This window comes from Rhincodon typus, chromosome 1 (genome assembly GCF_021869965.1).
Source record: "Rhincodon typus isolate 14 chromosome 1, sRhiTyp1.1, whole genome shotgun sequence".
Classification (NCBI taxonomy): domain Eukaryota; kingdom Metazoa; phylum Chordata; class Chondrichthyes; order Orectolobiformes; family Rhincodontidae; genus Rhincodon; species Rhincodon typus.
The window spans coordinates 67,927,032-67,950,763 of record NC_063332.1 but is presented as its reverse complement, the minus strand read 5'-3'; the positions used below and the strand labels follow the sequence as shown (position 1 = coordinate 67,950,763).

Sequence of the window (23,732 nt, the reverse complement as noted above, 5' to 3'; positions counted from 1 at the left end):
GGAGTGGGCATGGGCTGAGTCCTGAGGCAGACTGGAGTGGGCATGGGTGTGCAGCAGTTTGAGAAAGATGCTCACCACCACCATCTCCAAGACAGTTAGGGATGGGCAATAAATGCTAGTTTAGCCAATATCCTGTGAAAGGATAAAAAAGAGAGGGCTGTCTAGTCCCAGATGGTGTTGGGCCTCTGGAGTATTGTGGGAGCTGCAGTAATCCAGGTACGTGACGAGAATTCTTTCACATTCCTGACTTGTACCTTGTAGATGTTCGACAGCCTTTGGGGAGTCTGGCGATTAGCTCCTTGCTGCAGGACTCACAACCCTGGAGTAAACAAGATGCAGAGCTGGATGAACACAGCAGGCCAGGCAGTATCAGAGGAGCAGGAAAGCTGATGTTTCGGTGTGGACCCTTCTTCAGAAATGGGGGAGGGGAAGGGGATTCTGAAATAAATAGAGATGGGGAGGTGGATGGAAGATGGATAAAGGAGCAGATAGGTGGAGAGGAGACAGACAGGTCAAAGAGGCGGGGATGGAGCCAGTAAAGGTAAGTGTAGGTGGGGAGTTAGGATGGGGATAGGTCAGTCCAGGGAGAACGGACATGTCAAGGAGGCGGGATGAGGCTGGTAGGTAGGAGGTAGGGGTGGGGCTTGAGGTGAGAGGAGGGGATAGGTGGGAGGAAGGATGGACATGTTAGGGAGGCGGGGACGACCTGGACTGGTTTTGGGAGCGGTAGAGGGAGGGGAGATTTTGAAGCTTGTGAAATCCACATTGATACCATTGGGCTGCAGGGTTCCCAAGCAAATATGAGGTGCTGTTCCTGCAACCTTCGGGTGACATCATTGTGGCACTGGAGGAGGCCCAGGATGGACAAGTCGTCCAAGGAGTGGGAGGGGGAGTTGAAATGGTTCGCAACTGGGAGGTGCAGTCGTTTGTCACGAACCGAGCGTAGGTGTTCCACAAAACGGTCTCCAAGCCTCCGCTTGGTTTCCCCAATGTAGAGGAGGCTACAACGGGAAAGCAGATACAGTATACCACATTAGCAGACATGCAGGTGAACATCTGCTTGATGTGGAAGGTCTCCTTGGGGCCTGGAATGGGGGTGAGGGGGCAAGTTTAGGGGCAGGTGTAGCACTTCCTGCGGTTGCAGGGAAAAGTGCCAGGGGTGGTGGGGCTGGTGGGGAGTGTGGAGCGGACAAGGGAGTCATGGAGAGAGCGGTCCCTCTGGAAGGCAGATAAGGGTGGGGAGGGAAAAATGTCTTTGGTGGCGGGGTCAGATTGCAGATGGCGGAAGTGCCAGAGGATGATGCATTGGATCCGGAGGTTGGTGGGATGGTACGTGAGGATGGGGGGATTCTGTTTTGGTTGTTGTTGTGGGGACGGGGTGTGAGGGATGAGTTGTGGGAAATGCAAGAGACATGGTGGAGGGCGTTTTTGACCACTGTGGAGGGGAAGTTGTGGTCCTTGAAAGACGAGGACATCTGGGATGTCTGGGAGTGGAATGCCTCATCTTGGGAGCAGATGCGGCGGAGGCGAAGGAATTGGGAATAGGGGATGGCATTTTTGCAGGAAGGTGGGTGAGAGGAGGTGTGCCTCATTCTCCCATTTGACCCTGAAGCCTCAAGGGTCAAGCTGCTATCCTCAATGGGATGGTGTGTCTGCTCTCTGGCCTTTAATTTGCTGATGGTTTGAAAATAGCTGTGCTCACAAAGTACAGGCTCAGGACCCAGAACTTTTCCCGATGTCAGAGATCCAGAGCCAGAATGAAAATCCGCACAAATAACTTTGTGTCCCTCTTGTAGAAGTTTTGCAACACCTGACCCTTGTTTCAGTGCCCATATATCCTAACTTGCTTATAAAAATGTTACTAGTGAGTCATGGGGATGCAGAGAGTGTGGAATGATGAGATACGACCTTGACACATGTAACTGGAAATCGGCATCCTCAGTGAGGATAAGGTGAGGTTATATTGCAGCAGATCACAGTACAAGATTTCTTTTTGTAATGTGATCATTTTTATTCTTTTTATACTAAGTGCAGTTAAGAGAATTGGGCTGGTGCTGTCATTGTGTCGCCCATTCGCTTTGTCCTCAGATTTCATACGATGTAAAGGTAGTGGCCCACGTGTGTTCACAGATGGCAGCTTACCCTTACCCTTAGCCATCTGTTCTTTCTTCATAGATAGTAGGAACTGCAGATGCTGGAGAATCCGAGACAACAAGGTGCAGGGCTGGATGAACACAGCAGGCCAAGCAGCATCATAGGAGCAGAAAGGCTGACGTTTCAGGCCTAGACCCTTCATCAGAAAAGGGGGAGAGGAAGGGGGTTCTGAAATAAATAGGGAGAGAGTGGGAGGCGTATAGAAGACGGATAAAGGAGAGGATAGGTGGAGAGGAAACAAACAGGCTGAAGGGGCGGGGATGGGGCCAGTAAAGGTGAGTGTAGGTGGGGAGTTAGGGAGGGGATAGGTCAGTCCAGGGAGGACGGACAGGTCAAGGGGGCGGGATGAGGTTAGTCGGTAGGAGATGGGGGTGCGGCTTGAGGTGGGAGGAGGGGATAGGTGGGAGGAAGAACAGGTTCGGGAGGCGGGGACGAGAAGAATAAAAAACAGGAGTGGTCCTTTGCAGGTCTGGGAGAGGGAGGCTCTGAGCTGGGGTAGGCTTGATTGTAGTGCCTGGAGATGCCGGTGCATTGCTGCAAGTGTGTGTTTCAGGAGTCGCAGGGAGAAACGCTTCTGAAGGATCTCAATGCCATGAGTGTAAACTCTCTCGTAATCTCTTCGGCCCTGAAACTGCTCAACCATGTCCTGAAGCAAACCAGGTACTACAGCCACATCACCTTCCTTAGCACCTGCCTACGGAACCAGATCATCCCCAATGGACTACAATCCACATTCAAGCCTTCCCAATTTGGCCTCAACTGTGACAATATCTACACTCATGGCATTGAGATCCTTCAGAAGCGTTTCTCCCTGCGACTCCTGAAACACACACTTGCAGCAATGCACCGGCATCTCCAGGCACTACAATCAAGCCTACCCCAGCTCAGAGCCTCCCTCTCCCAGACCTGCAAAGGACCACTCCTGTTTTTTATTCTTCTCGTCCCCGCCTCCCGAACCTGTTCTTCCTCCCACCTATCCCCTCCTCCCACCTCAAGCCGCACCCCCATCTCCTACCGACTAACCTCATCCCGCCCCCTTGACCTGTCCGTCCTCCCTGGACGGAGCTATCCCCTCCCTAACTCCCCACCTACACTCACCTTTACTGGCCCCATCCCCGCCTCTTCAACCTGTTTGTTTCCTCTCCACCTATCCTCTCCTCTATCCATCTTCTATCCGCCTCCCACTCTCTCCCTATTTATTTCAGAACCCCTTTCCCCTCCCCCTTTTCTGATGAAGGGTCTAGGTCCGAAACATCAGCCTTTCTGCTCCTATGATGCTGCTTGGCCTGCTGTGTTCATCCAGCCCTGCACCTTGTTCTTTCTTCATGTTAGGTCAAACAGCACCTGATGGCAGTCTGTTCAAATTAGGCAGAACCATGAGCAAGTCTAATCTTTGCAGCAGAAGCAACCATATTTTGAATGGGACTGAGAACTCTTACTGAATTTTCTCCTCAGTAAGCCTTGGATGTCATTCCTATTTGTAGCATTGTAACTATCATTGAGGCTGTGATCAGTTAATTGAGCAAAATCAGGAATTAAAGTTCTGATGAAGAGTCACTGGACTCAAAATGTTAAATCTGCTTTCTCTCCACAGATGCAGCCAAACCTGCTGAGTTTTGCCAGCAAATCCTGTTTTTGTTTCAGATCTCCAGTATTTGCAATTATTTGTTTTAATTTAGTATTTAATTCACTGCCACACCTCTCCCAGGTATGTTTACCTTTAAGAAGTTCTGCTCCTCTCTCTGACAAGATTGCCGTTCTAACCTTTCTTCTTGTTCACCATCATTACTTTTGTTTTCTCTCCTGGTATCTGACAAAGTCTTTGTCAAACCTCACTTCCACAGCAACATCACATTCCTCAGTGAATACCTCCAGCTCAGATTCACCCCATGTGGATTCCAACTCAAGTTTCATCCTTCGTGTTTTGAATCCACCCAGGATTACAGGTATCTCTGTGATGTACAATGCTCCTCAGACAGCTGTTCTTGCCACATCTTGAGATTCACACTCAGTGCTATGCATCACTAAAAGCACACTCTCGGACTTCCCTCTCCAACAGCACCATCTCACATTTGCTCAGAACTGCCCTGCCCCAAGTTTCGCTTCATCTACTGGCTTATTCAATGTGCTAACAAGAATCCTTTTCTCTTCCTTTCAGGCATTAAGGAACACAATATGCAACAATTCAGGGATAGCTACATCCCTCTGAAACCTTCCTCCCCTACCCTTCTCACTGACTTCATCCCCTCTCCTAACCTCACTTCTTGTTGTGTATTTATTATCCCTTCTGACCTTCTGTGCTCTGATGCTGAACACTCTGTACTCAGCAAAGGTCTTAGCTTTATCACCAAGTACGCACACCTCAATGAATTTTGGGCACAACATTATGCTGAACTCTTCCATCGTCTTCACCTCTGTACCTACTTCTTTAGACAACAGTCCTCTTCCTATCCCACCGACCCCTTCACCCACTTCCAACATTTCCCTCCACCTTCGAATCATCCTTCTGGCCTTTTACCTATACTCAACCTGTTCATCGAGAACTGTCGATGAGACACTGGTTGCCTTAATTTCTCTGCCACCCATCGCCCATTCAAACCTGTCTCCCTCTGAACGAACTGCGCTCCATGCTCTCAGATTCCATACTAGCTTTGTAATTAAGCCTGCTGACAAGGGTGGTGCTGTTGTTGTCTGGTGGACTGACCTCTATAATCCAGGTTCTGAGTGCCAACTCTTGGACACATCCTCCTATCTCCCCCAGACCATTAGCCGACCATCAAACATCAGGCCGTTGTGTTCACGGCTGTCACCAACCTCATTTCATCAGGGAATCTCTTCCCAACAGCCTCCCAGCTCATCGTACCCCAACCCTACACAGCTTGCTTCTACCTCCATCTGAAAATCCACAAACTGGCCTGCCTGGGCAGACCATTGTTTCTGCCTGCTCCTACCCCACAGAACTCATCTCTTCCTACCTCAACTCGATTGCTTTCTCTCCTTGTCCAGTTCCTTCATACTTCTATCTGCATTTCTTCTGACGTTTACATCAGTTTCAAAATTTCCAGTTTGTGTGCTCCAGCTGCCTCCTCTTCACCACAAACGTGCAACCCCTTTACATATCCATCCCCCATCAGGATGGTCTCAGGGGTGTTAGCTTCTTCCCAGAAAAATGTCCTGAACTATCCCCTTCCACCACCACCCTCACCCGCCAGACCAAGCTCGTCCCCCACTTTTAAAGATTTCTTCTTTAACTCCTCACTTCTAATGAAGAGTCATCAGAGCTGAAACGTTAACAATGCTTTCTCTCCCTAAATGCTGCCAGGCCTGCTAGGTTTCACCAGCAATTTCTGTTTTTTGTTTCAGGAATTAAATCTAGGGCCTTTTCCAGTTGTTTGGCTGCATCTGACCTCAGGCAATGCCCTTGTCCGTTATTGGGAGCAGTTAGCCACTGGCTACTTAAGTGCATAGTTCTGTTTATGAAATGGTTCCAGTGAAGCTCTTACCATTGTGACTGTGTTTCTTTCCAATCATGAGATGCGATCATTGGGTCATCTGTACCAATTTGACCTATTCTGCAAATTAAACTGATAGGTGCTTGTCATGACCATATTACAGTAGGTACATGCATATTGCACTCTATGGTTTCCATAACATGGTTTCTGTCCAATGAGCAATAAAATTTCTACAGGATATTCTAAACCTCACTTCTTTCAACTTTGAATATTCCTCAAGTGAAAATTCCTGCACTTCTTAAGTTCTTCACCCGGGTCAAAGGCTAGATATTGCCATTATCTTCACAGGTGGATAAGTCCTTTACATAACATTATTTCAACTGGGTATTAATCCATTTTACATAGCTGCCAGGTACCATCATACAAACAGTTTACGAATCTGTCCGTAAATATTACTGAGCATGTTTATGCCATAAATCACAGAAATAATATCCTTTATTTAATCTTGTTTTCAATAAGCACTTTGATCAGGTCAGATTTCCAGGAGAGTTCTTTATTAACATTTCACTCTTCCAGGACACTGACTTCTGTGTCAGGCTGTTTTTGTACAAATTCCCTTCTAATCAATGTTCGTCAATTATATTTCTAGTAGAAGTTGGAGCAAGAAACCTGGGTTATTCATGTTCTTTGGCCATGCCAACTCATTGCGTTGTATGAACTGCTGCATATGTTGAAGGTTGCTGCTTCTATCATCTTTAAGTGCAGGCAACATCAGGACCTACTTGTTCCAACGTGATAGAGGAAAACCACGTCCTGGTCTAACCATATTGTGTTGCATGTTAGCAACTCACTACAGGTTACATTGATACAGCAAACATTATTACAGAGACTTTGAAGAGAACTAGATGTTAGATCCTACTCTTTTGAGATCCCAAGTTGTTCTGACCAAAATTCATATGACATTTTCATGTGGGTTATTGTTAAGACACTCTTCAGTGTTGAACATTGGAGGTTAAAGTTTAGTTCGACAAAATTGAAGCACCATCTTTCTCTTTCAGTGCTTTATTTCACTTTAAGATTACAAAATGCCAACAATTACTACTGGTTCCCCATCTATATACCCAATCAATTACTGACCCAATGATCTCTTAAATGAGATATAATTATCACCTGTTTCCTAGCTGCATTTGGTCTCAAGAATGTATGCCAGACCTGCCTAGATACTAACACGTTTCCCCTTTTCTTTTTTAAACAAATTAATACATATGTAATAATAATGAAAGAAGATATGTAAAGTGACAATATATTGTGCATTATTACATTCATGATGTATTTTAATGGACAATAAAGTTCAAATCTCTAATAGTTTCATAGAGCTGGTTCCTTTCTTCGTAAAACAATTGGATAGCAACTGCTGCTATCCACTCATTTCATATTTGACATTTCCCCTTGTCTCCAGTTTTAAAACTGCAATATCAATCATCAGTCTTTTACCATTCACACATTTTGTCAAAGGTGTTTATCTCACGGTGACTTATTATTGATGTAGTACTCAATGGGTATTGCTGCCAAATTCCTTTTTGGAAGTTCTTCTAATACTTTTACTAAGAAAATACTAAGAAAAATACCATATCTCCACTCAGTGTTTGTGCTGCTTAAGGTACTTTTCACTATAAATCATTATAGTTTTCTAAGCTAAAGAGACACATCTATTGCCATCTCCCAAAAGAAATGTTTATGAACCCTCCTGCACTTGAGAACTCGGAGATTGGAGAACAAACATCATTAAAAACAATACATTTTATGTTCCTGGCATCTCTCAATGACAAAAATTTCAAAACAATAATGTTTTGTTTTAAGGATGTTTATTTTGTTTGTCTGAATAATATCTTCCACTTTGGAATTTTTCATAATCGCACTTGCCTTAAAACTGGCAGCTGACCTTGTATGATGCCCAACCAAACCGGCTATCCATTTCGTCTTCACAATTCCTCTACTTCAGTTTTTGAAGTGTAAGGACTTTATTTGCAAATATAAATTGGAAATTGAAGTTTTGGATTACTGGTATGTTTTATATAACTCAATGTAAAAGTGGAACTGTGTGGAGTTCACTCATTTGTTATACAGAGTATGTACCTTTTTGGAGAAGCTGGATTTGATACCTTTGAGAGATGAACTGGCACCAGGTATCTTTGGGTTAAAAAAAGAGGTTGACTGGCAAAAGCATTTCAATAGGTTCTAAGTAGCAATTTATCACGGAACTGAGAGAAGAGAAAGCAGTTGAGCTCTCACACCTCCAAAGCCTGCAAGCAAGGAAGATCTCCTTTTTTCTGTCTCTTACTCCTCTCTCTTGCCCTCCTCTTATGAGCAGGATGAAATCAACATGATAAGAAAGACTGCAACAGAAAGAGAACTTCTCCCTCAAGCCAAGACCCCAGGTCAAATTGACGTGATACCTAATTGAGCATTGCCATGGTCAACAATAATATATCATTGCCAGTGACAAAAAAACTGAGATAGTAACCTCTCTCATCCCCTTTTAATTTGTATTCTTGATCTACAGACTTTGTTCCTTTCTCTGTTCTCCACCTGCAATATTCTAGAAAATCTGCCTCATCTGTGTTGTTCATCCTATTTGTGAATGGATTAAGATGTCCTATAATTTAAATTTGCATTAGTAATTAATTATTCCTAACATAGTAAACATAGATTCATTTGTTTGCACAAATAAGTTTTTGTTTTCTTTTTCATTCATGAAACCTGGTGTGAGTTTATTTTATCTTAATCACAATCAGATATTAAACATCCTAGTGATTAAATTAGGCATTTCTGTCATTTATGACAACTTCTATAATATTAGGGCTTGATTTCCAGTACACTTTTTCAATCAGAGTTGTGACAGAAGCTGCAATATCTTGTTGTGAAGCTCTACTATAACTGCAATTTTATAAAACAGGACTTACTGAGACGTACCAAGCTCTGTAAGAACCATGTAAGACATATACATGTTTATTTAACTTCCAAATGCGCCACTGCAGAAATGCTAAGAAAATCTTCAGCATTGCTTTTCCTGCTGTAGGAAAACCTATTCTTATATCTTGGTTCGTTCAGTTTTTCTTCAAAACACCATGCCGCAAGCCTGGCTTTCAATCTTATAAAGTCCTATTGAGGGTCTATATTTCAGAATAATAGAATCTCTACAGTACAGAAAGAGTCCATTTGGCCCGTCAAGTCTGCACCTCTTCAGAAGAGCATCCCAAAGACACTCTGCCCTATCTCCATAAACCCCACATTTACTGTAACTAATCCACTTAGCCTGCACATCCCTGGACACTGTTGGCAATTTAGCATGGCCAATCCAACTAACCTACACGGCTTTGGACTGTGGGAGGAAATAAGAGCACCCAGCGGGAATTCACGCAGATTTGGGGAGAATGTGCAAACTCCACACAGAGAGTCGCCCAAGGCTAGAATCAAACCAGGTCCCTGGTGCTTTGAGGCAGCAATGCTAACCACTGAGCCACCATCTCCATGATTGAAAAAGTGATAGAATTTTACATGCATATCCATCTGTGTGAGAGGGTTCACTTGACTACTATCTGGCAGCCCCATGTATACCCCAAATTCTCTCCAGCTTTATAATTCTTGCTGTTTGTTATCTGTATTTTTTTTTTCATTCACAGGATGAGGATGTTGCTGGTTAGGCAGCATTTATTGCCCATCCCTAATTGCCCAGAGGGCAGTTAAGAGTCAATCTCCTTTCTTAAATGACATTAGTGAACCAGATGGGTTTTTCCAACAATCAGCAATGGATTCACGGTCTTCATTAGATTCTTAATTCCAGATATTTACTTAATTCAAATTCCACCATCTGCCTTGGCAAGATTCAAACCTGGGTCCCCAGAACATTACCTGGGTCTCTGGATTAACAGTCCAGTGATAATACCACTAGGCCATTACCTTCCCATCAATTAACTTGTTATCTGATTTGTTCGTAGCAACCAAAGTATTCTGTGGGCTTCTGGTCCCGGTGGCATTCCCGGTCCGTAATTTATTCCTTGATCTTGATAAGCTTCACCATGCCACTTGCCTTCTATCTCTTTCTGAATTATATACTGTTTGATGGCCCCCTCCTATTAATAGAACTAATTTCAAAGATTTGTGATCTATTTCTAAGGCCACATGTGTTGCCAAACCCACTGTTTGCTGCTAGATAGCTGTCAATATCTCAGAATTTAAAAAAAAATAAGAAATCCTGCATTTATATAATGCCTTTGATGACCAGCAGATGTCTCAAAGTGCTTCACTGTAAAACATAGAAAGAGAAGTAGACCATTTGGCCCATCATTGTCACTCCACCATTCAATGAGATTGTAGATTATCTGATAACATTCAACTCCACTTTCCTGGCTTTTCCCCATAAACCTTAATTCCATTACTGATTAAAAATCTGTCTCTCTCAACCATGAATATTAACAACCCAACAGTGACAGGTTTCTATAGGAAATAATTCCATAGATTCAACATCCTCTGAGAAAAGAAACTCCTCGTCATCTCTGGTTTATAAGAATTATTGAAAGGGGTTATAAAAAGAAACTTGCAAAGGACACCAAAATCAATAAGAGGAGAGGTTATAGTTACATGAAGGGAGAGTGGGTGGTCAGGAGCAATGTAGGCTCACTAAAGATTGAAAGTGGGGATATTGTCAATGACTATCGGGAAATAGCAGACATACTAAATAATTACTTTGCCTCAATATTTACAGTAGAAAAGGAGGATAGTTTGCCAGAAGTTCCAAAGAAATCAATAACGGTTCAGGAACAGGGACCGAATGTGGTAATACGGAAATTAATGGATTTAAAGACAAATCACTGGGACCTAACTGTTTCCATCCAAGGGTGTTAAAAGAAATAGGGGAGCACATTGTAGATGCCATAACTATCATCTTTCATGTTACTCCACTTTTTAAGAAGGGCATAAGAGGAAAGCCAGGGAATTGCATATCAGTTAGCCTAACATCTGCGGTGGGGAAATTTTTGGAGTCTATAATCAAGAATGAGGTAGCTGAACACCTTGAAAGTTTTCAGTTAATCAGGGTGAGCCAACATGGATTCATGACAGGTAAGTCACGCCAGGAAGGCTTTTGATAATGTCCCACATAAGAGACTGTTAACTAAGGGAGAAGACCATGGAATTAAGGACAAATTACTGACATGGCTGGGTGGCAGTTGACAGAAAGTAGGGATAATGGATAGGTGCTGAAATTGGCAGGATGTAACCGTGTGTCCCAAAATGATCTGTGTTAAGGCCTCAGTTATTCACACAATTTATTAACAACTTGCTTAATGGCAAAGAAAATCCTATGTCCAATTTTGCTGATAACAGAAAGTTGGGCAGCATTATAGACAATGTGCATGATAGCATAAAGTTACAAAGGGATATTGATAAGACTAAGTGAATGGGCAAAACTGTAGCAGATAGACTTCAATGCAAGCAAATGTGAGGTTATCCATTTTGAACCAAAAAAGGATAGATCAGGGCATTTTCTAGATGATATAAGAACATAAGAACTAGGAGCAGGAGTAGGCCATCTGGCCCCTCGAGCCTGTCCCGCCATTTAATAAGATCATGGCTGATCTTTTTGAGACTCAGCTCCACTTACCCGCCCACTCACCATAACCTTTAATTCCTTTACTGTTCAAAAATTTATCTAGCCTTGCCTTAAAAACATTCAGGGAGGTAGCTTCAACCGCTTCACTGGGCAGGGAATTCCACAGATTCACAACCCTTTGGGTGAAGAAGTTCCTCCTGAGCTCAGTCCTACATCTGCTTCCCTTTATATTGAGGCGATGCCCTCTAGTCTTAGTTTCACCTGCTAGCGGAAACAACCTCCCTGCCTCCACTTTATCTATTCCCTTCATAATCTTATATGTTTCTATAAGATCTCCCCTCATTCTTCTGAATTCCAATGAGTATAATCCCAGTCTACTCAATGTCTCCTCATAATCCAACCCTCTCAACTCTGGAATCAACCGAGTGAATCTCCTCTGTACCCCCTCCAGTGCTAGTATATCTCTTCTCAAGTAAGGAGACCAAAACTGCACACAGTACTCCAGGTGTGGCCTCACCAGGACCCTATACAGCTGCAGCATAACCTCCCTGTTTTTAAACTCCATCCCTCTAGCAATGGCAGACAAAATTCCATTTGCCTTTTTAATTACCTGCTGCACCTGCAATCCTACTTTTAGCGATTCATGCACAAGGATACCCAAGTCCCTCTGCACAGCAGTGTGCTGCAATTTATTACCATTTAAAACATAGTCCATTTTGCTGTTATTCCTACCAAAATGGATAACCTCACACTTATCAACATTGTACTCCATCTGCCAGACCTTTGCCCACTCACTTAGACTATCTATATCCCTCTGCAGACTTTCAGTGTCTTCTGCACACTTTGCTCTACCACTCATCTTTGTGTCATCTGCAAATTTTGACACACCACACTTAGTCCCCAACTCCAAATCATCTATGTGAAGTTAAATACAAGGGATGTTCAAAGAGACTTGTGAGTTCAGGTGCATAGATCCTTAAAATGTCATGAATAGGTGCAGACAATAATCAAAAAAGCTCATGGAATGCTGGCTTTTATATTTGGAGGACTGAAGTACAAGGATACAGAAAATATGCTGCAGTTATACAAAGCCCAGATTAGACCCCTCTTGGAGGACTATGAACAGATCTGGGTAGCACACTACATGGGATTGTCTCTAAATAGACTCAGGAGGAAGTCATGTTGACTCTTCTGCAGGCACATCTCAGAGCTGGCCTCATTTTCATCTCCAAATTACTCAATTTTACCTTGTATTAGTGAAGCCCTTCAAACTATAACCATAACATAAAGTTAAGCTTCCATAGCAGTTTGTCATGCACACCTGGTTATTGAGTTACCAAAGTGACTGTTTTTTGTGTAACATTGAATTATAGACTCACTGAATGGCTACGGCACGGGGGAGGCCATTTGGCTCATTACGCTGATTGTCTCACAATTGTTGATGGTCTTTAATCAGAAGGTGTGACCAGGATAGTTGAAGAACTACAAAATATAACATGAAAAGGCCACAATTTAATTGTGACAAGCCTTCAAATTCACACGAACAACAAGAACAGCAGCAGCAACTTTGATATAAAATTCTCGGAACTCTTCTGAAGTGTCAGTCACATGACAAACAAATGCCCACACTGCCACTACCCTAACATTTCAAAGAAGCCAGTTTATTGACTAAGTGTGCTGGTGAATTTCATAGATTCCCTGGCACAGCTTCTTATTGCCTCTTCATTGAAGTGCACCCTCTTCGTAAACATCTGCTCACTAAAGTCCTTATTGAACCTGTGCTGTGTATATTTGCTTTGAGAAGGTGTGTGAGCCACCTTTAAATAATGGGTCAATTAATTTGTTATATTGTGTCTTAAACATATTCTCATACCTACCCTGATTCTGAGAAAGTATCAATGCAATGGAGATATCAAAGATATTATCAAAGATATTATGACGATGCTCTTAGAAAATTTCAAGGTATTCAGGCTGAGTCAACATGGTTTTGTGAAATGGAAATCATATTTAATCAATTTATTTGAGGATGGAACTTGTGTTGTTGATAAGTTGGAACTAATGGATATTTGGTACTTATATTTCCATGAGGCATTGATAAAGTGTCACATAAATAGCTGTTTGGGAAAGTAAATGCTCATAATGCAGGGGATAATATTTTGACATGGATAGATGTTTAGCTACCTGAAAGGGAACAGAGAAAACGTATGAATGAGTCTTTTTCTAGTTGGCAAGACGCAATGAGTGGTCATAGGGATCAGTGACCAACATTTTTGTAATTTATATAAATCACTTGACCGAAGGGTCTGAAGTTATGGTTGCTAAATTAGCTGATGACAAAACGATGGATAAGAAAGTAAATTATGTAGAAGACGTAATGAGGTCTCAAAACAATGTAGCTAAGTTAAGTGAGTAAGAACAGATCTATAATATGAAGAGAAAGTTCATAATCTTTTTAATTGACTTGTCTGAAGGGACAGTAGACATAGTTGCTAAAATTGTTGATGACACAAGAATAGGTCGGAAAGTAAGTTGTAAACAGGATGTAAAGAGGATACAAAAAGATATAAGTTAAGTGATCAGGTTAAGAGCAGGGTGCGATGGAATATACATATGGGATGCAGAGAAGCCATACCACAATGCAGCAGAGTTCATCAAAAGAAACATATTTCCGTTCTCTCAATATGCAGGTGATTTCTGATCACTGGTACCAAGTCTTAGAAGTTTGCATCCAGTACCTTAGAGCTGCCATGATTCCGACATCCTTGAGAACTCACATGTTGCCTCTGCTTTTGAGGTACCAGACTTCCAAGGAGGAGGAGAATGAGGATGAAGATATTGAGCTGCAGAATCATCACCTCATGCATGATACATCGCAGCAGTCCTGGGTAGTACAAGCCAAACAGGCCTTAATTGACACCCTGTTCCAGTAGATGACAGCTAGGTACAATGATTACTCTTTGACTGTGAAATACTTATTGCTCACATGCGGGCAGTTTGTTTGCGTTGCAGCTCCTGCTTCACTTTTGGTACTTACAAGCGAGAGTTACAATTTTGAATTGTTTGAAGGCTTCCCTATATGTGATGGCCCCACATAGAACAATGATAGGTTGCTGGCCTATAGACGTTGGCAAAAAGGTAGCATTAATTTAGAGAGGCCTGAAAGATGAGGTATTTCTAAGGACTGGTGAATAGCATGGCCTGGCATACAATGAAAGATATAGGAATATGCAGTTGTAAGTACAAATCAGTACCAGTATAACTTTATTTTTTAAATAGTGCAGCAACTGGTCTGTATAGGGTGCTGCATGGCGTACTCTGTTCCTATATTTTCAGTTGGCTATGACTGAAATCTTAAAATACAGCCTAGAAAGTGGATCCCTCAATATAAAGGAAGCCGTCTACACTTTTAAAGCTCTTAGATTTCCTAGAAGATTGTTAAAACAGAATGTCAGTAGACCAATGCACTTTGCCTAATGGAATGAAAGCTGTTGTTTCTTGAAGCAGAGAAAAGATTTTGCATTTTGTCAGCTATGGCACACTTGATAGCACTCTCATCTCCCAAACTAATCACAAAAATTCTAGGCTGACTCTCCAGTGCAATTGTGAGGGAGGCTGCATTAATGGAGGTGCTGTGTTTTGGATGACCCATTAAACTAACACCCTTGCCACCCTCTCGTTGGGTATAAAAAAACCTAGTAGTACTATTTTGAAAAAGCACAGGGAAGTTATGTATTGGAATATTGCAAAATCTAATGTAAAGATTCCAAGCATTCTGTATTGCTTTTTCACAATAGACTTTTAACAGTGCCATGATGCAATAGCAATCTCCAAAAGGAGATCAATGGAAAGCTAAAAATCAGATCAGCATTATCTTATTAAACGACTGAGCAGACTCGAAGGGCACATGGCTTACTCCTGCTCTTTTGTTCATATGTTTTTGCAGCATTTGTGCAGAAAGAAAGCCAGGGTTAACTTTACAAGACTTTGATATTTAGAAGTTAAATGCTGTTGCTGCTTCTTTCCACAGATGCTGCCAGAGAAGCTGACTATTTTTCCAACATTTTCTGTTTTTATTTCTGGTTGGAACATTCCCAGAGGTTTGATCACATGGCATTCTAACCATATGACATCCAATCATGCCATGCCTTATCACATGACATTAGATTGCATGACTTCTACAAATGGTATTGCATTTACTTTATAAAGGTTGTGCTTACCATAATTGAATATTTTACTTGTGATTTTGTGCCAGCAATTGTTGTTTGAGTTGCTCTAAGAACTTGAAGGCCGCCTTTGGGCAGATGAAGTCGGGACACTGAGCGTGGGAAATCAGAAGATAGAGAAAAGGAAATCAAGGACCGGGAATCTGAGGGCAGGGAATTAGAGAACTGCAAAAGGTTGAGTCAGGTAATGGGAATTGAAAAAAATTGAGGGTGGGAAATCAAGACATGAGGGCATCATTTTCGACAGCTCCAAGCAGTGCTCAAACACAAAAAAAAATCAGAATGTCATAAATCCTGGAAGTCCTGTTTAAATCCTGGAACTCCCTCCCTAATGTCATTGTGTGTCTACCTACATGAAATAGACTTCAGAGGTTTAAGACGGCAGCTCATCACTACCTTCTCAAGATGGACGAGGGATGGACAATGAATGCAGGCCCAGCCAGTAACACCCACAACCCATGAATGAATATAAAAAGAACAGAGGCTGTGAAATAAATTTCAGTGGTTTAAGACAGTCATCTCAGTGTGTTGTTGCTCTTTCCTCTCTCTGCCATTGTTCTGTATAAAGCTGGAATCAAGCTCATTAAAATACAAAAAAGCTGTTGGAACCTTGTAAGAGTAGATGCCGAGTGGCTGATTCCCGTCACTGGAGAATCTAAAACCAGACAGCAAAATCTTAGGATAATGGGTCAGATATTTAGGAATAAGATGAAGAGAAATTTCATCACTCAACTCATTATGAATCTTTGCAATTCTGTGCCCCAGTGGTCTGTCGATGCTCAATCATAGTAAATAAACAAGACTGAGATTGATTAAGTTTTCAACACTAAAGGAACCCAAAGACCATATGATGTAGAAACACTTGTAAGCCATCCAGCCCATCAAGTCTGCTTCACCATTCAATGGAATCATCTCTGATCAACTCCACTTTCTTGTCTTTTCCCTATAACTTTGATCACCTTACTAACTAAAAATCTGTGTCTATCTCAGCCTTGAATATACTTAATGACCCAACCTCAAAAGCCCTTTGCATTAAAAATTCCACGGATTCACTACCTTCTGAGAGATGAAATTCCCCCTAATCTCTTAAATCTTAAAGCTGTGAACCCTTATTCTGAGATTAGGTCCTCTGGACTTAGACTCTCACACAAGTGGAAACAACCTTTCCGCATCTACCTTGTCAAGTCCCCTAATAATCTTGTGCATTTCAATAAAGTCATCTCTCATTCTTCTAAATTCCGATGAGTACAGGCCCAACCTATTCAACCTCTCCTCATAAGACAGTACCTCCATACCTGGGATCAGCCTTGTCATCCTTTTTGGATTTAAAGTAGTACCAACAGCACGGGTTCAAATCTCACACCAGCTGAGGTTATCATAAAGGAGAATCCTTCCCTGCCCTTCCCCTCTCCTGAGGTGTGGTGACCCTCAGGTTAAATCACTACCAGTCATCTCTGTCCAATGAGAAAGCAGCCCTATGTTCTGATGGGACTTGTTATATCTTTTTATATCTTCCTCCACAGCAGGTGGACTGCGGCGGTTCAAGTACAGCTCACCACCACCATGTCAAGGGCAACTAGGGACGGGCAATAAATGCTGGCCAGCCAGTGACGCCCACAACCCACAAAAATGAGTAAATAAAGAAGGAAATCTTTTCTTAGATAAGGAGCTGTTCATAGTTTTCCAGGTGTAGTCTGAATAGTGTCTTGAACAGGTAGGTTCTCCTATAACGTGATAGTTGCATTCTTGTGTGACGTCATGCTATGGAAAATCATCATAGAAAATCATGTTATCGGGAAATCGCTGTGGAAAATCACTATACCTGTACAGCAGAAAGTTTGCGTTATCCAAACAGCATCCATTATTCATCCGCGTTACAGTCAATTCGCATTAACGAAACACACGTTACAGCAGAACTACCTGCATAGTTTTAGTAAAACCTCCCTGCTTTAATATTCCTCTCTCTTTGAAATAAAGGCCAATATTCCATTTGCCTTTCCTATTGCAAGGTGAACTTGATACTACTTTTCAGTGATTCATGGACAAGGACTTCCAAATCCCTCTCTTCTGTAGTCTTTCTCCATTTAAATAATATTCAGTTACTCTATTCTTCCTGCCAAAGTGCATTACCTAGCGTTTTCCCACATTATATTCCATCTGCCAAATTTTGTCCACTCTCTATACCTCTTTCTTTAATTTCCTCAAAGAATTCTAATAAATTTGTCAGGCATGGTTTCCACTTTAGTCAGACTCAAAGATGTAAGAAGTAAAAGGAAGTAAGAGAGATGACAAATAGAAAGGAAAAGTGTTAATGCAACAACTTAGTCAATCTTATTGCTCCTTTTCCTTAAGTCCTTATAATAATAAGGCCTTTCAAAGTGAAATCAGAAAGTATTTTTTCCACACAAAAGTGGAACTCTATCGCCATACCCTGCACAAAAGAATATGAATGCTGGCTCAGTTGAAATTTAAAGACTAATTTTGAAATATTTTGTTATTTATATCTATCATGAGGTATTGAGCAAATGTGGAAACATGAAGATGAGAATCAGATCAGCCGTTACCTGATTGAAAGATAGGAGACACCAAAGCAGCTGGATGGCCTTAATAGAGTCATAGAATTATAAAACATGGAAACAGACCCTTTGGCCCAACTCGTCCACACTGACTAGGTTTCCTAAACTGAGTTAATCCCATATGTACGGTGGCTCAGTGGTTAACGCTGCTGCCTCATAGTGCCAGTGACCCGAGATTGATTCCACCCTTGGGCAACTGTCTGTGTGGAGTTTGCACCTTCTCCCTGTGTCTGCATGGGTTTCCTCCCACAGTCCAAAGGTGTGTAGGCTTAGTGGATTGGCCATGCTAAGTCATCAGGAAACTGATCACTAAAATATGTTTTAGTAATAAAAATCAATGGTTTTGCTTATTTACATTATGTTTTATAATGCAATACTGTTCACAATTAACATTTCAAATTAATTTTTAACAAATATTTGTTTGTGCAAATATGAATATACATAATTGTTTGCCTTAACTAAGTATGGTGCTTTATATATTAATATAAGTATTTAACTTCCTTTTTCTCTTCCTTTGTTTAAACAGGAAATATATTTGTTGTCAGCCTGGCCGTTGCAGATCTAATAGTGGCAATCTACCCATACCCCATGGTCTTGACATCCATATTTCACAATGGCTGGAATCTGGGCTACATGCATTGTCAAATCAGTGGTTTCCTGATGGGTGTGAGTGTGATCGGATCAATTTTCAATATTACCGGCATTGCCATCAATCGGTATTGTTACATCTGTCACAGTCTGAAGTACGACAAGCTCTACAGTGAGAAGAACTCCTTGTGTTTTGTAATCCTCATTTGGATCCTGACATTTATCGCTATCATACCAAACCTGTTTGTGGGATCTTTGCAATATGACCAGCGAGTCTACTCTTGTACATTTGTGCAGTCAGTGAGCTCTGCCTACACTGTCTCGGTGGTGTTCTTTCACTTCATCCTCCCTATTGCCATTGTTACCTTTTGCTACTTGAGAATATGGGTCCTTGTCATCCAGGTCAGAAGACGTGTGAAGCCAGTCATGAAACTCAAGCTGAAGCCCCACGAGTTGCGGAACTTTGTGACAATGTTTGTGGTCTTTGTACTCTTCGCTGTTTGTTGGGCACCCCTTAATTTTATTGGTCTTGCCGTGGCTGTCAACCCAGATACAATTGCCCCAAGGATTCCAGAGTGGCTCTTTGTGGCGAGTTACTTCATGGCATATTTCAATAGCTGCCTTAATGCAATTATCTATGGACTTTTGAATCAGAATTTCAGAAGAGAGTACAAGAGAATTATAATCTCTCTGTGCACTGCAAGGATTTTCTTCCCAGAGAGTTCAAATGATGTGCCTGACAGAAATAAAAGTAAACCTTCTCCTTTGATGACAAACAATAATCAAGTGAAGGTAGATTCTGTCTAAATGGTTCATGCATTCACTTCACGTGCCAGCCAATGAATCTTAAACAAAAAGCGCATAATATAGAATCGATGGAAAGCAAAACATATTGTCAATGATTGTTAAACTTATGTTTGATTTTATTACATATGTTATTTTACAAATTAATGAAAACTGTACAATTCTATTATACAGCAGTGACTGATGTTTTAGGAAGCAGTAAATTTCATTAGATTATAATCATATCTATGTTAAAATATATATGGAGAGAGAATATATATTTTAAAATAATTGATGAACTCTTACAGAAACGAGAATAGGAAAGTTCATAATTAAAATTGAACACTTGAACACAAGTATCTTAACTTAGATTTAAATCTGTAAGTTGAAATTCTTTTACTGGTTCAAAAACTGGAAAAACTCAGCAGATCTGGCAGCATCTGAGAGAATTCAGTGTTAACATTTCAGGTCCAGTGACCCATCTTCTCTTTTAGCATATCTAAGATTGGAAACAAACAGCCAGCTGAAATCACATTGTGATTGCAGCATATTAGACATTTTTTAATAAAAATTACATTTACAAAAGTGGATTTGAAAATCAGAATGGCTCAGGTTGTAAATATTACAGAGTCTGAAGTGCACAGTCAAATTTGAAACTATATTTTAAAACACAATCACAGCAGAAAGTGATAAAAGAAAGTATTTTAGCATGTTTACCAATTTCAATTTGATTAGCAAAATACAACGTATTTTTGAAGAGTCATGAAAAAACTGAGTTGCCAATTATAAAATGAGATGTCTAATTTGGTTAGGGTGCATGCAGTTCTTGTATACAAAAATGATTTTAGTTTTACCAAAAGTGCTTTTATAAAGTTTGATATGACGGTTTTGGCTTCAGTGTTATGAAAAAACTTGTTTGAAACGTTTCTGTGGTGTAACTGGTTTTGAAAGTCAAGAGTACATAATTGCTTAACAGGCTAACATATCCTGCGCATAATTTTTGTGGCAAAAGTATTCAGTTCAATTCAATTCAATTATATTGACAATTGATCAGTTGAAAGGCTAAGTATATTGTGTCAGATGGGAGTGACTCCCATTGGGACCTAAATTGGGAAGCCTCTGCAAAAAAACCTTAGGGATTGCAATTTGTAATTACTAGGTGCCCGCACACCAGCTTCATGTTGCCTGCTCCCTTGAATAATCTCTACATGGGCCCTCTTGTGGCTCAGGAGCAGTGTCCCGACTCTTGGACCTAGAGGCCTAGGATTAAGACCCACCTGCTCCAGAGGTGTGCAAGAACATCTCTGAAAAGGTTGAGTAGGAAAAATAAGTTAAATAAAAAAAGAATAATCTCTGCATCCAGCCAGTGTTAGCCACGCTGCTAATTGGCGGGACTCTGTCATGGTTAGCAATGGTTGTTTGGCCCTAAACCTTTCCAGCAGGTCTTAAAGGAGCAGTGTGTTGTGTTTGGATCGGATCGCGATGCACGTGATTAATCTGGAACAGGAGTGAGGAATGGCTGAATAGGGAAGTGAGTCAGCTCTGAGGTTTCCAGATGCTGCAGCGGAAGTGTTGTTGGAGGAGGTGGACAGGAAAAGAGATTTTCTGTATGTGCAATGGGAAGGAGACCTGCCAACTCCAATCAAAGTGCAGTAGTGTCCATTTAAAGGATAGATTAGGGTTCAATGCTACAAATGGCAAGATATTTTTCTAAATAAACATGTTAGGAGATGTTATTCCACACTTCTGGAGCAAGTGGAATTTGAAACTGGGCCTCCTGTTTCAGAGGTAGGCACACTACAACTACACCATAACAGCCCTAAAAACTGCTTCTCATCAACCTGCATTTGGTAAGATGACAAAGACAAATGGGCTGCAGCTGATTGGTCTGCTGTTAGACATTCACTAAAACCTACACAAATTTTACATCTGATGTGCTTCGTTGATCAATTCAGTGCCCGCTGCAGATTTTTGAAGAAATGACAAAGAGGATTGATGAAGGCAGAGCGGTGGATGTTGTCTGTATGGACTTCAGCAAGGTGTTCGACAAGGTTCTGCACGACACGCTGGTTAGCAAAGTTGGATCGCATGGAATCCAGGGAGAACCAATCAAATGGATACAAAATAGGCTTGCAGATAGGAGACAGCGGGTGATGATGGAGGGTTGTTTTTTGGACTGGAGGCCTGTGATCAGCAGTGTGCCACAAGAATCGGTGCTGGGTCATTTCTTTAAATCATTTATATAAATGAATCGGATGTGAATATAGGAGGAATGGTTAGCAAGTTTGCAGATGACACCAAAATTGGTGGCGTAGTGGATAGCAAAAAATGTTATCTCATACTACAATAAGACTTTGATCAGATGGGCTGATGGGCTGAGGAGTGGCAGATGGAGGTTAATTTAGATAAATGTGAGGTGTTGCATTTTGGTAAGGCAAATCAGGGCAGGACTTAATGGTAGGGTTCTGTGGAGTGTTGACAAACAAAAAAGATCTTGGGCTACAGGTTTATACTTCCTTGTAAGTGGAGATACAGTTAGACACAGTAGTGAAGGAGGAGTTTGGTACACCTGCCTTAGTTGGTCAGTGCACTGAGAATAGGAGTTGGGATGTCTTGTTTTTGTGGCTATACAGGACATTTGTTAGACCACTTTTGGAATACTGCATTCAATTCTGGTCTCCCTGCTATAAGAACAGTGTTGTTAAACTTGAAAGGGTTCAGAAAAGATTCACAAAGATGTTGCTGGGGTTGGAGGGTTTGAGATACAGGGAGAGGCTGAATAGGCTAGGGCATTTTTCCCTGGAGCATCGGACACTGAGGGGTGACCTTATAGAGAGTTATAAAATCATGAGAGGCATGGATCGGGTGAATAGCCAAGGTCTTTTTCCTAGGGTTCAAAACTAGAGGGCATAGGTTCAAGTTGAGAAGGGAAAATATATTTGGGACCTAAGGGGCAACATTTTCATGCAGAAGGTGGTGCGTATATGAAATAAGCTGCCAGAGGAAGTGATGGAGGCTGGTACAATTACAAAATTTAAAAGGCATCTGGATGGGCGTAAGAATAGGAAGGATTTAAAAGGATATGGGTCAAATGCTGGCAAATGTAACCAGATTAATTTAGGATACGTGGTCAGCATGGACAAGTTGGACTGAATGGTCTGTTTCTGTGCCATACATCTCTATGACAATTTGGAAATCTATGGACAATTTCAACACCCAAAATACCCTTTCTACTTCAAACACCCTGGGGATTTTATTTGTACTTATGGAAACTGTTTCTGTGAATATTTTTCCCCTGGTAATTATCCAGCCTACCTACTCATAATAGATTGTATGACATCTGGACTAAAAGCAAATGATAAAATAAAAGTTACAAACCATTTCACACAATTCTGTGCTCCCTGGCCCTCTGATGGCAGCAGCAGGTGTGTTACCACCATTCATTGGTGATTACCAGTTATGCTGGGTGGCACTGCAAGCCAAAGCTGGATCCCCTCTCATACTCAGTCCAAGTGACAGGAATTCATTGCCACCTACAAAATCCAGCCAAACAGAATTGAATATAAGAATGATTATGTAACAAGTAATTCAAGTGGAGAAAGACGTGTCCGATTTCCAATCCTTAAATGCACTTTAGAACAGAGTATGAATCCCAGGCATAAGGTGACTTAAAATATCAAATGGCAAAATCTACTGCAATGATTTAAAGTTCAAGAGGTAATTTGAATGGTTTTTTTTATTTTAAATGTAGTATACAGTGAGTTTATGACACTGACGAAAAGGAAAGGTCACCTTGACCAGAACTTACCCCAATCAATGGTGTTTTTTTCTCATCCAGTATCCTGAGAACCTGGAAAAGTATTAAAATTAGGCATTCTGAAAGATCAATCACATAATTTAAGGCAAAAATCTAAATAATACCCATTCTACCCCTTTGGGGATTGTGGCTTAGTGATTCATTTTTGTTCTTTTTATAAGCAAATGTATAATGGAGGTGATTGCTTGCACCTTCTGTTCTTAAGCATTCACAGCACTGAGAAAAATGCAAAGTACATCAATGCAGATCTAAAAATCAAAGCTTTGCACATTGTGGGATTGAGTCTTTTTCATCCAGTTATTGTCTGAGAGTTGCAACATTACTGTTTCGTGATTTACTTTGTTAACCTCATCTTTCCTTTTAAAGTTTGATGGTCTGTCCATAAATTAACTCCATTGACAAATGGAGGTCCTTTTTTTTAAATGGTTTTAGAACACATAGAATCCCTACAGTGTGGAAACAGGCCCTTTGGCCCAACAAGTCCACACCAACCCTTGGAGCATCCCCCTATAACCCACCTAATCTACA

General features: G+C 41.3%; 1 protein-coding gene across 1 annotated transcript in view; it reads left to right on the top strand.

Moving 5' to 3' along the window:
- Positions 1-19,411, top strand: part of LOC109933380 (melatonin receptor type 1A-like) — a 40,110-nt gene extending 20,699 nt beyond the window's left edge. Inside the window, exon 2 of the mRNA XM_020532355.2 lies at positions 18,543-19,411. Coding sequence (XP_020387944.1) covers positions 18,543-19,411 — 869 coding nt within the window. The remainder of the gene's footprint in view (positions 1-18,542) is intronic.
- The last annotated feature ends 4,321 nt before the right edge of the window (positions 19,412-23,732 follow it).